The sequence below is a fragment of the Trematomus bernacchii genome, unplaced genomic scaffold, assembly GCF_902827165.1.
Source record: "Trematomus bernacchii unplaced genomic scaffold, fTreBer1.1, whole genome shotgun sequence".
In the NCBI taxonomy this organism is placed as follows: domain Eukaryota; kingdom Metazoa; phylum Chordata; class Actinopteri; order Perciformes; family Nototheniidae; genus Trematomus; species Trematomus bernacchii.
The window spans coordinates 157172-172255 of record NW_022987587.1 but is presented as its reverse complement, the minus strand read 5'-3'; the positions used below and the strand labels follow the sequence as shown (position 1 = coordinate 172255).

Here is a 15084-nt window from a genome sequence, read left to right as displayed (position 1 = left end):
CTAATAAAACAAAATAACGAAAAATAAATAAAATAGAATAATAAAACAAACAAAACAACAATCCATGATCTATTCTAACCTAATGTTACATTATGTTTCCTACCCCAGTTTCCCTCAGAAAGGTAAACAGTGCCTTTCTGGTAGCTCTTACTCCCTCTCCTTCTGTTCCCAGAATACCAACCACACTCCATTCCCTCTCTGCCTCGATCACTTTATCCTTTAGTTTTTCTCTTTCAGCTTTATAGATGTCACAATGTAATAATATATGTTCCACATGTTCTTTAACTCCACAGCTCCCACACTTGTCACTGTCACTTTTCCCCATGACATACAGAGTACCATTCAATGCTGTGTGATTTAGTCTGAGTCTAGCTATCATGATTTCCTCCCTTCTGTTTCTTTCTTTAAATATATTAATTGCAATTGTTTTTGAACTTTATGATACTCTTTGCCTTTCTGGTCTTTCTCCCACCTTTTCTGCCAGATCTCCATCCCTTTCTTCTTAATCACTGCTTTTCCTTCTCCTTTTCCAAGTTGAACTGGTAATGTGATTTCCTTTTGTAGTGCACTTTTTGCTCATTTATCAGCACACTCGTTCCCTTTCACCCCCTCATGTGCAGGCAGCCAGCAGAACTGAAGATCTATACCGCCTCTGTGAAGTCTTAACAGGCTATGATTAAGTTCTATGAGAATGTCTTCTCTGACAGTTGTTGTTGACTGTATGCTTTTTAATATGGACAATAAATCTATATATCACCACCCTATCTGGTCTGACCTCTTCAACCCACTGTAATCCTATTATTACAGCCAGCCTTTCTGCTGTGTACACTGATAATTGATCAGACGCTCTTTTTGAGATCGATATTTTAAAGTCTGGGATATATACCAACTCCAACACACTCTTCCTTGTTCTTAGAAGCCTCTGTGTACATTTTGAGGTAATTGTAATAATAATAATAATAATTTGAATTTATATAGTGCCTTTCAACCTCAAGGTCGCTTTACAAAGAAACATACAAGGACAAGACATAAAACATAAAAAAACATAAACATAAAACAGGGGGCAGAAATGGAAGTGTAAGTGGGGGGGGAGTGAGTTATAGTTGGAAGGCAATGTTGAACAGATGAGTTTTAAGGGTTGATATGAAGATGTTGAGAGAAGGGGCGTTGCAGATTTCTGCAGGGAGGGAGTTCCAGAGGGTGGGGGCAGCGACACTGAAGGCACGGTCCCCGAAGGTGCGGAGGCGTGAATGGGGAATGGAGAGCAGGCCGGAGTCTGAGGATCGAAGGGTGCGGGACGGGATGTAAGGGTGGAGGAGATCTGTGAGGTACTGAGGGGAGAGGGCATGGAGGGATTTGTAGGTGAGGAGCAGGAGTTTGTAAGTGATGCAGGACTTGACCGGGAGCCAGTGGAGGTTGAAGAGAGTAGGGGTGATGTGCTGCCAGGGCTTGGTGCGTGTGAGAACCCTGGCAATTGTCAAATAAATAAACAAATCAAATATCTGTATAGCAATTACAAATGTTTGGCATATCTGAAGCTGATGTTCTTGCAGGATTCGTGCTGTTCGGAGTTTGCATCCTCGTGGTTGATTGCACTTATTGTAAGCTGCAGAGGTGGAATAAGTACTCAGATCTTGTACTTGAGTAAAAGTAGAAGTACTCAGATATTTTACTTGAGTAAAAGTAGAAATACCAGAGTGTAGGAATACTCTGTTACAGTAAAAGTCCTGCATTCAAGATGTCACTGAAGTAAAAGTACAAAAGTATTGGCATCAAAACATAGTTAAAGTTCCAAAAGTAAAAGTACTCAATATGCAGATCGACCCATTCAGAATAATATATATGATATGTTTTGATTATAATCATTGATGCATTCATGTGTTTATCACATTTAAATGCTGGATTTATTTGTATTGTGTTGATCATTTCTACACACGGTGGTATTACTATTTTTATTTAAGTTAAAGTGCTGAATACGTTGTCCTTAAGTCGTCAAATTTGTAAAAGTAAAAGTACCTGAAAAACGTAATATTCTGAAAAATGTATGTTATACTTTAAAATCATAAATCTTAATCCATTAATGCTCAAAAGTTGCCTCTGATAAATAGGAAGCAAGTTTACCTTTATATACTGCAGAGTAGTTTGTACATTTCCCATAGGGGCCAATAAAGCTCTATATAGACCCTTGCAGGGATCCTGCAGCACATGTCTGCTGCCGCTGTAAATGAAGCTCTTCTGCTGTGTGTTTGTCTGAACTTGGCCTAATCGTAAAGGTAAACCTGCTGCTTGTCTCATTCTTCCTGAATAATCTTAATCTAGTATTATTATCGTAACATCACCTTAAAGGAGAGGTGTCATGGCCATTTCCACTGATCATAATTCCATTGTTGAGGTATACTAAAATAGATTTATACTGTGCATTTTTCCAAACTCACATTGGTTTCTCATACAGCATCTCTGTAAACTACTTGTGTTGTAAATTCCCCTTGTTTTCCTTGATCTGCGTTATATCGTTCGTCTTTTAGTCAGGCACATTTAGGGACAGCTAAAGTAGTGCCGCTGTAGGTACCATATGTGTTCGGCCTACCAGATGTGTTCGGGGTCCGTTACGCTTACCAATGACGTCACGCAAGAGGACATTTTACGCGGTCAAATTCCGAATGTATTGAAACTCCAGACTCAACGTAAGAGCTTGAGCCTCTTCGGGGGGTGCTAATATTTAAACATACACTTCATTCTTTACTTTGTCCGTTATTATATGTAGAAGATATTACTTTTTTCTCCGTCATGTTGTTTCCATAGCAACAACTACAAAATAAAAGCATCTAAATAGATTTGTGTTCTACACACCAAAATACGGTATTTGAACACCCCTCTCGATCGATTTACAAAAAAAAATAGTATGGCCCGCCCTAATACACCAACGCAGTTTTTAAAGATATACATTTTTCAACACAGAATCATTTACCAAATTACACCATATCCAATCATTTTACGAGTCAGAAAATGCTATCTGTTCATTGCAGTTAATGTTTATTGAATTAGATTACCATGAGCTCAACATAATTATGTAGAGTACACAGTCCACAGCCAAGAAAATGTTATTCGCATGTCATTTTATTTATGAATATGGAATTATGGAATTCTAACACTGGAGTTTGTTCGGGTTTCAATTTCGTTATTCGGATATTCGTTTTGTTTGTTTTTTCCCCGTTTCTTTTTCAAATTGGAATTTATTGAATCTCCAATATCAACGGAAAGAGCTTGTGCCTCTTCGGGGGTGCTAACACTTAACCGTAAACGTTTATCGTTAACTTTCTCCGTCTTTATATGTAGATATTACTTTTCTCCGTTAATCTCCGTCCGTTGTTTCCAAAGCAACAACAACTTCCTGTCAACTGCGCTAACTCTCCTTCAAAATAAACGTATGTCCATAAATAGGAAGCCAAGCCAAATTACACTTATTAAGACATATATGATATACAACTGCAACGAAAGTAACAAACACAATGCGATATCCTTTTCAATTTCAAAGAACACAAATTGGGTTACATTAACAAATAACTATAAAACAACAATACTGTAGAATAACAAAATGAATGCCGTGAATACACCGAAATACACGTGTTGAAGCGGTTCGCTGCTGATTACTACGATTACCGTACAGCCAATCACAATGCGTGACGTCATTGGTAAGCGACGGACCCCGAACACATATGGTAGGGCGAACACATATGGTACTGACACCGCTACGGGTCCTCGAGCTGGTTGCACATGTGTGTTCATGACAGGACATTATTGCGGTCGCATCGTCACATGCATAATTACCATCGTCACAGAGAGAATGCGTTCGTGAAGAATGTGAGCATATATGCAGATCTTTAGTGTTGGTAATGTTATAAGATTGTATGCATAGTGTCCTGCTGAGTCTGTGTGTTAATGAGTCTATTGATGTCCCGTTTTTAGCTGCTATGTTGTTCAGGAATTGAGCTAATGCTAACTAGTTAACTAAGTTAAGCTATTCAGTGATAGTGTGCGGATGAGATGCTAACTTAGCTTTTATTGGCCATGTGTGTGTTTGCAACGTGTCTAATGTGTTTTAGCAACAATTAGTATTGCTGTTGCTTTATTATTAATAACCATAGTCATAGGTTAGTTATTGTAATTTGAACCTTATTTCTATTTCTGTGTATTTTGCAGAAACCATTCACTCATTCTCTACTCTACGTTATCATTATCATCATACTCATCAACCCATTCAACATCCTGTATGTGATTCCACATCAAGCATGATGTATTCTGTGTTGATGATCAGAACCAAGCTAATATAAAGTCCAACGACTGTACTTCCTGTCTCCGTGTCAACTCTCTAACCGGAGTGCTGTTTTGGATAAAGCGGCTCCAGCACAAACATCACAAAACACATAAGATTCCCCAATAACTTGTATTCACTGAATTTCACTCTCTGCCTTTAACGGCTCGTTGTAGCTCCCAAAGCTCCAGCCCCCACCCTCCCTGTGAGCACAGTGTGCTCTGATTGGTCGGGACGTTGTGAATCGCGCTGAGCTCCGTGGAGGTGTTGTTTCCTTGTTTAGGATACATAGCGAAACACAGCCAAACTCATCCTGAGCACACACAAACTCACATCCGAAGTAAAAACAATAAGTGTGGCTTGATATTGAGTAAGAAAAAGGTTGATAAACGCTGTGAGAATGGGTCTGCAGAGAGAATTTAGCCGCGATCCCAACTGTCTGTTATCAGCCTGCAGCCAGGGAGGAGAAATCAGCTGAGCTGCCTGCTCCCTGCACACAGATGTGTGCGTGAGGAAGTCCTTGGATTGGTCAATTTGGACCTATCAGCAGGGGCTTAACGTAACGGCTCCGCGGACGTAATGTAACGGCTCCACGGATTGGTCCATTTCGTTCCGACAATGACGTATCTCCAACGAGGCGTTTTGGGGAGGTATTTTCTGTGTTAGAGTTTTACTCGCTATAGGGTGTACTTTGAGGGTTTTGACTCTGCACACCGTTTACATGCATAAAAACCTTCATAACACACAAGGGGACGGGTAATAACCGGAAAAGCATGACACCTCTCCTTTAAATGTCTGCTAGGCTCTGCGCTGGAAGCTTGATAAAGAGGGACTGCTGCTGTGCGTCATATGAGAGGCCCCGCCTTACATCTTCCGCCACAGATTTGGGGAAATTGGTCCATGCGCAAAGCATTGTGGGGATTTTAAGGACGCGAAGTCTACCCATGTGCAGCCTCGAAATTTCCCCCAAACCAAGGACGCGGCCTCGGTGGAATTCCAAGTATGCTGGAGATTGGAACAGTCCTTTGGCGGCACTCGATGACATAGCATCCTTGAAATATTGGCTTGGAAGCCAATATCCTCGCGATTGAGAAACGGCTTGAGTGTTGCCTGGACGGCTGGTCTGCCCCATAGAGTGGCGAAGTCCCTCCCCTTCCGGTGGACCTCCATGGGACCTTATTTCGGAAAAATTATGTATTGAAGTCAATGGAGAGAGAAAGATTATCTTTCGATCCCGTTTGAATTGTGCCATGAATTACACATATGATGTTTGTCAATTTAAAAGATAATTTTGCAAGTCAAAAAAGGTGTCGTAAAACTGTGAAGTAACACATTGGTTTGTGTGAAACGCTCAATGAACTACATCTCTGGTCTCACAGAACAACACACGTCACCAAGATGGCCGTCACTACTGTCTTGTCAACAAAACGATTGACTACCCTCACTATCACCACAATGAAACACGTCCTGAAGAAAGTCATGCAAAGCTGCCTGCCTGCCTTCCTTTGATTCTCTCTGAACTGAATGGTCTTTTTAATGTTTAATGTCAACCATTTGTGCAGAAAGCATGAAGTAGAGAAGATCGCTAGCGTTAGCGTTAGCATTTCTCCCCCGGGCTTAAATGGTGTATTATAGAATGATCACACCGGTGTGACAGTACTCTTCAAAGGGTTCACGAAATATGATTACTACTCTTACTGTTTAACATTTTGGGTAACTTAATGTTACTTCATGTTAAGGCTAATAAAAATGACAAGGCTGTAATGCTAACTAACGTGCTAGCTACTAGCTAGCTTGATCCAGACACTCCTGGTCCTTTCATCAGACGGGAAGCGAAAGAACGAGCAAGACCCATTGCTGGTATGATAACAACCTGGTACTAAGCACACAGGCATCTTGTTAAAGTTATCTTATCTTAGCCAGCGCCATATAGATAGATTCTATCTATATGGCGCTGATCTTAGCTATCTCTTAGTGGAGGAAAACAATTGTGACATCACTTACGCGACTCTGGGATTTGTAGTCTTTCTAGTTGCGTATTTTTCATAGTCTTATATTTCAACAGTTTTACGACAAACTGTGACTTTTTTGACATGGAAATGATTTTTTTTAAGATTGACAAACATCATATGTGTAATTCATGGCACAATTCAAACGGGATCGAAAGATAAGTTTTCTCTCTCCATTGACTTCAATACATTATTTTTCCGAAATAAGGTCCCATGGGGCGGAAGTAGATGGGCGTGACTTTGCCACTCTATGGACTGTATATATAAATGGACGTAGGTTCCGTGACGTCACCCATAGGATTCTGCAGAGTTGCAGAGAAGCCTTAGTAGGCGGAGTCGGCCACTAACGGCTCGACAGTGACGTCAGAGTCTAACTCCCGCCTGCTCCAGCCTGATCCAAAAAAGGGCAAAGATGCGGAGCCGAGGCGGGACCTGCTTCTGAAGCACAAGGCGGGGCTCCAAGCTCCCGATCTAGCTGAAGCTGCCAAGCTAGGCTAAAATGCTCACATGCTCATGCTCACTTAATAAGCCTTGTTCAACATCATTTATTTAACTAATACTACAGCGGGCTGCAGGCGAACCAAGTCCGTGTTTCGCTGCATTCCTTGATCTCCAGTTATAACGCCGGACTCCGCCGCCGGAGCTAACGGAGCTAACGGGGGCTAGCTAACTCCCTGCGGCTCCGTTAGCTCTGGCCGGCGGATTCCGGCAGCCACCACTGGGATAATTGGGTCCCCTTTTAACATTTGTTCCCGTTTAACATTATGGGCGTCATAACCATAGACTGTAAAAGTCTTACCCAAGGCTGAATCATAAACTAAACTGTATATATATATCAGTGACATTCGGTAAGGTTCATGGCTGGTGAGGCACTGACTCTTTCAGAGTCAGATTTACAAATATTATATTTTGACCTTAATCGAAATATTCAGTTATTTTCAAAAGCTTTTTTAGTCTGATGCTTCGATTCATTTTAAACAGACCGTTCAACAAAAGGATACCCAAAATCTAAATATTGGATTGTTCTTTCTTAGTAAGATCCCATGTTCATTACAATTGTGGTCTTACCTTGACTTGTAGATGAAGTCCATGCTATCCTTCTGGACAACAATCTCCATTACTTTTTTGTAAAAGTCCTCCTTATCTCCCTCTAGTTTCAAAACAAAAGTCTAGTTTGTTGTTTGCGTCTACCGTCTCTGCGTAGAATAACAGTAGCAACAAGAACCTGTGGGCTCACGTTATGGCTGCCTCTCCTGGTGCTTTTTTCATTGCCGTTGTATGATGAGACCAGCGGGCCTAAATATCATATATACGTGAAATAAGTTATTTAGAGACTATGGATGGCGAGGATAAATGTAATAAAGGGATCTACAAACATTACATTGGTGACATACAGTGAGATGGTAACAGGCATGTGCTTCGGGCCCACTTTCCAGCCAGTTTCTGTGGGGTGACACATTCTGAGGTGAGGCAGAGCTCATCTGTGCCTCACCTCACCCCACAGTAAGCAAATGCACTACATTAGTGCCCGCGCTCCAGCCAGTTACTGTGGGCTTACGTGAGGCAGAGCTCGTCCCTGCCTCAATCCTCATCGCTCCCATGTAGTTGTAGCGGAGCTCGGCCAATTTGCTGATTTTGACTGTAAAAAGCGATTGGAATCATACAGAAATCACACTTACAACACAGATCAGTGGAGACATTTTATTATTATTACTATTTAGTTTTTCTTTAGTTGTTTTTCTGTTACATTGGAGTATGACAGGTGAGGCTCTGCCTCCCCTGCCTCCCCTGACTGCACGTCACTGATATATATATATATACATGTATAAAGGGTTACGTCTTTAGCTGGCTAATAAGCTATATAACAAGCTAAGCTAACAAGCACACAAACACCTGCTAACATGTATAATATTATCATTCTACTCAACAAAAAAGCTGAGAGTAGACTTCTTGGAAGTTCTGTTAGTACATTCAACCACACAGCACGACATTTTAATTGTCTGGTATTTGTAACAACATTCCCTAAAAGGCACAATCACCACGAACACGGCTAAAGGGTCAAGTACAGTAACTACAACTAGCTAACGTTCTAGCCTATCAGAGTGGACAAGTTGCTGTTAGCTGACAGTGAGGCACGTACCTGTCCATCAAAGTGACAGGTACTTGTATATGTAGAAGAGACATGAAGAAGAGGGGACACATGTTGATGTAGAAGATACATGAAGAAGAGGGGACACATGTTGATGTAGAAGAGACATGAAGAAGAGGGGACACATGTTGATGTAGAAGAGACAGGAAGAAGAGGGGACACATGTTGATGAAGAAGAGACATGAAGAAGAGGGGACACATGTTAATGTAGAAGAGACATGAAGAAGAGGGGACACATGTTGATGTAGAAGAGACATGAAGAAGAGGGGACACATGTTGATGTAGACGAGACATGAAGAAGAGGGGACACATGTTGATGAAGAAGATGAAAAGAGGGGACACATGTTGATGTAGAAGAGACATGAAGAAGAGGGGACACATGTTGATGTAGAAGAGACATGGAGAGAGGGGACACATGTTGATGCAGAAAGACATGAAGAAGAGGGGACACATGTTGATGTAAAGAGACATGAAGAGAGGGGACACATGTTGATGTAGAAGAGACATGAAGAAGAGGGGACACATGTTGATGTAGAAGAGACATGAAGAAGAGGGGACACATGTTGATGAAGAAGAGACATGAAGAAGAGGGGACACATGTTGATGTAGAAGAGACATGAAGAAGAGGGGACACATGTTGATGTAGAAGATACATGAAGAAGAGTGGACACATGTTGATGTAGAAGAGACATGAAGAGAGGGGCACATGTTGATGTAGAAGAGACATGAAGAAGAGGGGACACATGTTGATGTAGAAGAGACATGAAGAGAGGGACACATGTTGATGTAGAAGAGACATGAAGAAGAGGGGACACATTTGATGAAGAAGAGACATGAAGAAGAGGGGACACATGTTGATGTAGAAGAGACATGAAGAAGAGGGGACACATGTTGATGTAGAAGAGACATGAAGAAGAGGGGACACATGTTGATGTAGAAGAGACATGAAGAAGAGGGGACACATGTTGATGTAGACGAGACATGAAGAAGAGGGGACACATGTTGATGTAGAAGAGACATGAAGAAGAAGGGACACATGTTGATGTAGAAGAGACATGAAGAAGAGGGGACACATGTTGATGAAGAAGAGACATGAAGAGGGGACACATGTTGATTTAGAAGAGACATGAAGAAGAGGGGACACATGTGTGAGAAGAGACATGAAGAAGAGGGGACACATGTTGATGTAGAAGAGACATGAAGAAGAGGGGACACATGTTGATGTAGACATGTTGATGTAGAAGAGACATGGAGAAGAGGGGACACATGTTGATGTAGAAGAGACATGAAGAAGATGGGACACATGTTGATGTAGAAGAGACATGAACAAGTGGATTTTGCACAATAGGGGACCTTTAAAAGATCAGAATATTTTTGCAATAGTTGACGTTCTTCTTTTAAAGGATCAAGAGAGATTTTTTAAAAACTGATAGTCCGTAGTTTCATATAATAAAGTGTTTGTGGGATTGCTGCATTTGAGTTTCAAAAATGTTCACCATAAAGCCACCGCAGGGTGTATGCTCATGTGAAGCGACAGCAAACAGAGCGTCGGCACAAAGAGCTCCATTGTTTGTTGCACAATGAGACATGAGAGGGGCATCTGTGAGTGGTTCTGCAGGGGAACATTACTTATACAGGTTTCAGCATGCTAACAGGAATCCATTGGGGAGGAGGGGAGCAGAGGAGGGTCGAGGGTCTGAACATGTTCCACATCTGATCAAATAGATAAAAAAAGTAGATTCTTGCAGGTTTAGGAGGAGATACATCTGAGCAAACACGATGATTGAGTAACCTTAGAGACCTTGTCAGAAACAAACAGAGGCTTTTTAGAGTGACATCAGACAGATGCTTGAAATTCCTGCTGTGATTGTTCACTGTGTTTGTCGTTTGTGTTTGACCCTGCACCCCCCCCCCCCCCCCCCCCCCCCCTCACTCCAGGCGCTATAAAGCATCTGAGTACAAAGTGTGCTTTACTCTTCTCTACATCCCGAGCAGCAGCACTCCTCCACCATGACCTCCTACGCTCGCTTCTCCTCCAGCAACCGCCTAGGCTCCATGAGGGCCCCCAGCGTGTACGGTGGCGCCAGGGGGTCCGGGGTCCGCATCTCCAGCAGTGTCCCCAGGAGTTTCTCCTCAGCCGGAGCAGGGTTTTCCTCCGGAGCCCGGTCAGGGTTTTCCTCCGGAGCCCGGTCAGGGTTTTCCTCCAGAGTCGGGTCAGGCTTCAACCTGAAAGACGCCATAGATGTCAATGACAACAACAAGAAGGCCACCATGACCAACCTGAACGAGCGCCTCGCCACATACCTGGACAAGGTGCGCATCCTGGAGAAGGCCAACGGAGAGCTGGAGTTGAAGATCAGACAATTCCTGGATAACAAGACCAAACCCGAAGGCCACGACTGCTCCGTTTTCAAGGCAGCCATCAGCGACATGCAGGAGCAGGTGAGGGAGTCAGGTTTCACATTATTGTCCCGCAATGTAGGGTAATTGGATTGAGCTTCCACCCACGTCATAAAACCCAATGCAGAAAATACAAGACAAAGAGAGGTACAAGAAACATTATACAAGTATAGCTGCTGAGGAAGATGCAAAGTGGTGACAGTGACAAAGATTAAAGTAAAGATAAGGCTTTGTTGGTTTTCATATTTTATGTTTTTATTGCAGTAGGAATAAAGTAGTTTTAAAATCTGATCTCCTCCCCGATGGTAATTATTTGGTTTACTTGATTCATTGCTTGATTTTAACAGTCCACGGGATAACATGTTTCTTTCTTTTCTTGAGAATTCCAAGAGATCTTAAAGCATTCATATTTCCAAAAGCACTGCAAACATTTGCCTCAGTGTAGGTAGATTGCAGGACTGGAGGCTGTCTCATGTTCAACCCTAATCCCAAAGCAGAGCCACAATAAAGAATGAGATCATGTGAATATGAATCTTGTTCAGCTCAGAGATTCCTCCTCCCTGACAATGTTAGGCCCCTCAGGTGTGCAGCCTGCAGACGAACAAGATGTGTTTCCTGCAAGATGCATTCAGGTTCAGACACACCCTAAACACAGCAAGGCTTCCTGAAGCGGGATCAGGCTCGGGCTCCAGTTTTGCATGATGTGCATACAGGCAACACAAAAACACTGAGGCGGAAATTTGACTTATGTTTGAATATAGTTATCTCTTCTCTTTTCATTTTGAGTCTAAAACAGGAAGAACCTGCAGATAGGACTTAGTGTGCTGTTTTTATTGCACACATGTTTCCCATTCTTGCAGTGTTGGAGGAGACTGGGACTTAATCATTTCATTGCAGAAATGTCATTGTGTAGAATTGAGATAATATCTTGTCTTTGATTCTCAGTACACGTTATATTTAGAGAGTCTGATGATGAATAAAAGACTAAAGGTGAGTCCTCTTTGTTTCAGATCCTTTACGCCACCACCACAAATGGATCTCTGTACCTGGCCATCGATAATGCCAAGCTGGCCGCTGACGACTTCAGGGTCAAGTGAGATCATGATCATTAATTTAATTATTATTATTATTATTGGATATTCATAGTTGTTTAATCAACAGAAAGAACCCTGTACTGTAAGTACATTATCTTCAAATAAGCCACACCTTATCAAGTACTGATGCACTATAGTATGCGCTACAGTATGTACCGAAAGGAGAATTTGCTGTGATTTCTCTGGGTTTGTTTTGGGTGGAGTAGCTAATGGGATGGTTGGTGTGTTGCAGGTATGAGAACGAGCTGGCCATGGGTCAGTCGGTGGAGGGGGACATCGGCGGGCTGAGGAGGCTCCTGGACGAGCTGACACTGGGCAGATCGGATCTGGAGATGAATATTGAGTCTCTGCGGGATGAACTCATCCAGCTGAAGAAGAACCACGAGGAGGTAGGCGACAACCTGCAAACTCAATAAGATTTAAATCAGCTGGATTTTAAAAGAAGTAAAATATTGAAAATAAAACGAATTTAGTTATTTTCAACATACCAGTATCTCAGAAAAGGACTGCGAATAAATCCAATCTTTATTACTGGGTGCTGGTAATGTCCCAACATATGAAAAATCCAAAGTCTTAAGCAATTAAAATGAGATTCATTTAAAAATGACATGAAAAAAGAGAAAAGCATGCAACAAACACTCACATTTGTATTCTGACAAACACCTATTCTTTATTATCGACTTAATTTTTTATTGGAACTGTGCTCTTGCAGGACCTGTTGGCCATGGGCTCCCAGGTGGGGGGTCAGGTGAACGTGGAGGTGGATGCCGCACCGCAGCAGGACCTGTCTGTTGTTATGGGTGAAATCAGAGAACATTACGAGACCGTCGCAAACAAGAACCGGAGAGATCTGGATGTCTGGTTTCAGGCCAAGGTGAGCAAAATCAACCCTTTTATGACATTTCATTAATTACATCTGAAATCATCTTCCTCAAACTGGATTATTTCTAGCAAGATTGTGTTTTTCCGCATTTAGACTAGACTACACTAAAAAACGATAGCAGTCCAGTCTATCTTTCTGTCTCTATAATAAAGGCATTTTAATGCAATGAAAGACTATTAAAATCAATATTATATGATATACCAGGAAAAAATATGTGATGTTGGGTAAACATTTTAGCCTACCATGTCATGATTACGACTTTCAAAGATAAAAACGTCCAGAGGTAGAGAGCAATAAAGGTTTGTGAATTAAAAGGGACAGTGTCATCTTCATACAGTTTGATTTATAAGCAGATCTGATTTCTAATGTACTTTTCAATGTTTTCTTGTTGTTTTTGTAGTCTGAAGAACTCAATAAGGAGGTGGCAGTGAGCACAGAGACTCTCCAGTCCTCTCGCTCCGAGATAACGGAGGTTAAACGCACGGTGCAGGGCCTGGAGATTGAGCTCCAAGCCCAGCTCAGCATGGTGTGTATACTGTAGCATTCAATCAATGGAGGAAGAAGTAATCAGGTCTCTTACTTCAGGAGAAATACCATAATAGAGTGGTCACAAATACAAGTCCTGAAATACAAATTTTACTCAAAAACAAAAGTATTGGCATCAAAATTGGGCAGCAGTAGCTCAGTCTGAAGGGACTTGGCTTGGGAATCGAATTGGTGCAGATAAGACCAGAAATATGGAGTATGGACTGGTAGCTGGAGAAGGGCCAGTTTGCCTGTGTGTAATTGTAAAATAACACCAGAATGAAGCACACATTTCCCATTTGGGAATTAATAAAGGTGGATTCAATCTTAATTAAAATATATTTTAGCACCATAAGTACTAATGAAGTATGGCATTCAGTTGTATCTTATTCGATTGCTATTCCACATATGACAATAAAGCCTATGAATCTTTGAATCCTCACACTCTTTCTTCTCCTTCTTCAGAAAGCGTCTCTGGAAGGGACCCTCGGTGACACACAGAACCGCTACTCCAACATGATGGGAGACTACCAGAACAAGGTGTTGGTCCTTGAGGGCCAGCTAGCTCAGCTCAGGTCGGACCTAGAAAGGCAGGGACACGAGTACCAGGTCCTGCTGGACACCAAGACCCGGCTGGAGATGGAGATCTCCGAGTACAGGAGGCTGCTGGACGGAGAGTTGTTCAGGTGAATGCACCGGCCCATTCTGGGAGACAGATGAATAAATCAAATTTGTGTGACAAAAATGGTTGTTCATGGAAAACCTTTTTTTTTTAAATATATTTCAAATTATGATTATTTACCAAGAAAAAAGGGTTAACCATTTTTTTCCTTTTTATACAACACATATACTAATACATAATAACCAAATTGACAATCAAAATGGTGTCCGAGTCACAGATAACATACAAATAATATATCTTGCAACTAATAAAAAGAAATGGAGATGTGTGAATGCTAAGCAGACTTTCTGTAGAAGGGTTAAAATTGGGGAAAAAACTACCTTAAAGTGGTGTGTATATAAAAGAAAAAATTAATGGTTAAAAGAAAAAAAGTATTGTTATAGAAACTAACTGTTTGTGTCGTCCTGCAGCCCGCCGGCAACCACAAAAACCCAGAAAGTGTTGATCATCACCAAAGAGTACACTGACGATGAAGAGGTCAGCTCTGAAAGCCAGGAGGTTTGAGACAACAAACATCTGTCAACACCAAGCAAACCGTTCCAGAAAACACAAATAAAATACTTCCGATTAACTCAAACATGTACATGTGTGTGTTTTCTGTTACATTACATCTATAATGTATTCCGCTCCTTCATTAAAGTGAAAGTCCTATATAACATTGTAAAAATGATCTGTTACAACAATAAGAAGGTCGGTAACTGTGCAAAAGTAATGCAAAGTGCTTTAACATTGGCCAGATGTTGGCGTTATTAGGACCATGTTTGGGGATCTTATGCGCAAATTTATAGGGAGCCAGTATACCAAGTTTGACATCTTTATTATGCATATATTTGGAGATATTAGATGATGAAGGTGTCTATGGTCACATTTTGTATTGATCCTTATGGGGAAAACATTTTGTTCTTTCAGGTTTTGTGCAAAGAACGCATGTGGAATGGTTAAAAAACACATCTTCAACTGATTTGATGGAGGTTTGCTCCAAAATTATAGGATGCGCTTAAAAAGTGGCTATCTTATAGCATTCAGTATA

At 41.5% G+C, this 15084-nt stretch overlaps 1 protein-coding gene across 2 annotated transcripts; it reads left to right on the top strand.

Moving 5' to 3' along the window:
• Nucleotides 1–10480: 10480 nt before the first annotated feature.
• Nucleotides 10481–14578, top strand: LOC117480949 (keratin, type I cytoskeletal 13-like). 2 transcript variants are annotated; one of them, XM_034128366.1, is made up of 7 exons: nt 10526–10912; nt 11881–11963; nt 12197–12353; nt 12677–12838; nt 13248–13373; nt 13838–14058; nt 14490–14578. In XM_034128366.1, exons 1-7 carry the CDS (start codon nt 10526–10528, stop codon nt 14497–14499), a joined length of 1146 nt encoding a protein of 381 aa, XP_033984257.1. In that variant the 3' UTR covers nt 14500–14578. The 2 variants fall into 2 exon arrangements, with proteins under 2 accessions (XP_033984256.1, XP_033984257.1); XM_034128365.1 differs by lacking the exon at nt 14490–14578 and having other exon boundaries at nt 10481–10912; nt 13838–14062.
• Nucleotides 14579–15084: the final 506 nt, after the last annotated feature.

What these genes read in the sequence shown, in the direction of transcription:
- LOC117480949 (XM_034128365.1), top strand. Translation starts at nt 10,481, where the DNA reads ATGACCTCCTACGCTCGCTTCTCCTCCAGCAACCGCCTAGGCTCCATG. An exon ending in TGAAGAAGAACCACGAGGAG is followed by an intron (nt 12,354 to 12,676) that starts GTAGGCGACAAC and finishes GTGCTCTTGCAG; the next exon opens with GACCTGTTGGCCATGGGCTC. An exon ending in ATGTCTGGTTTCAGGCCAAG is followed by an intron (nt 12,839 to 13,247) that starts GTGAGCAAAATC and finishes TTGTTTTTGTAG; the next exon opens with TCTGAAGAACTCAATAAGGA.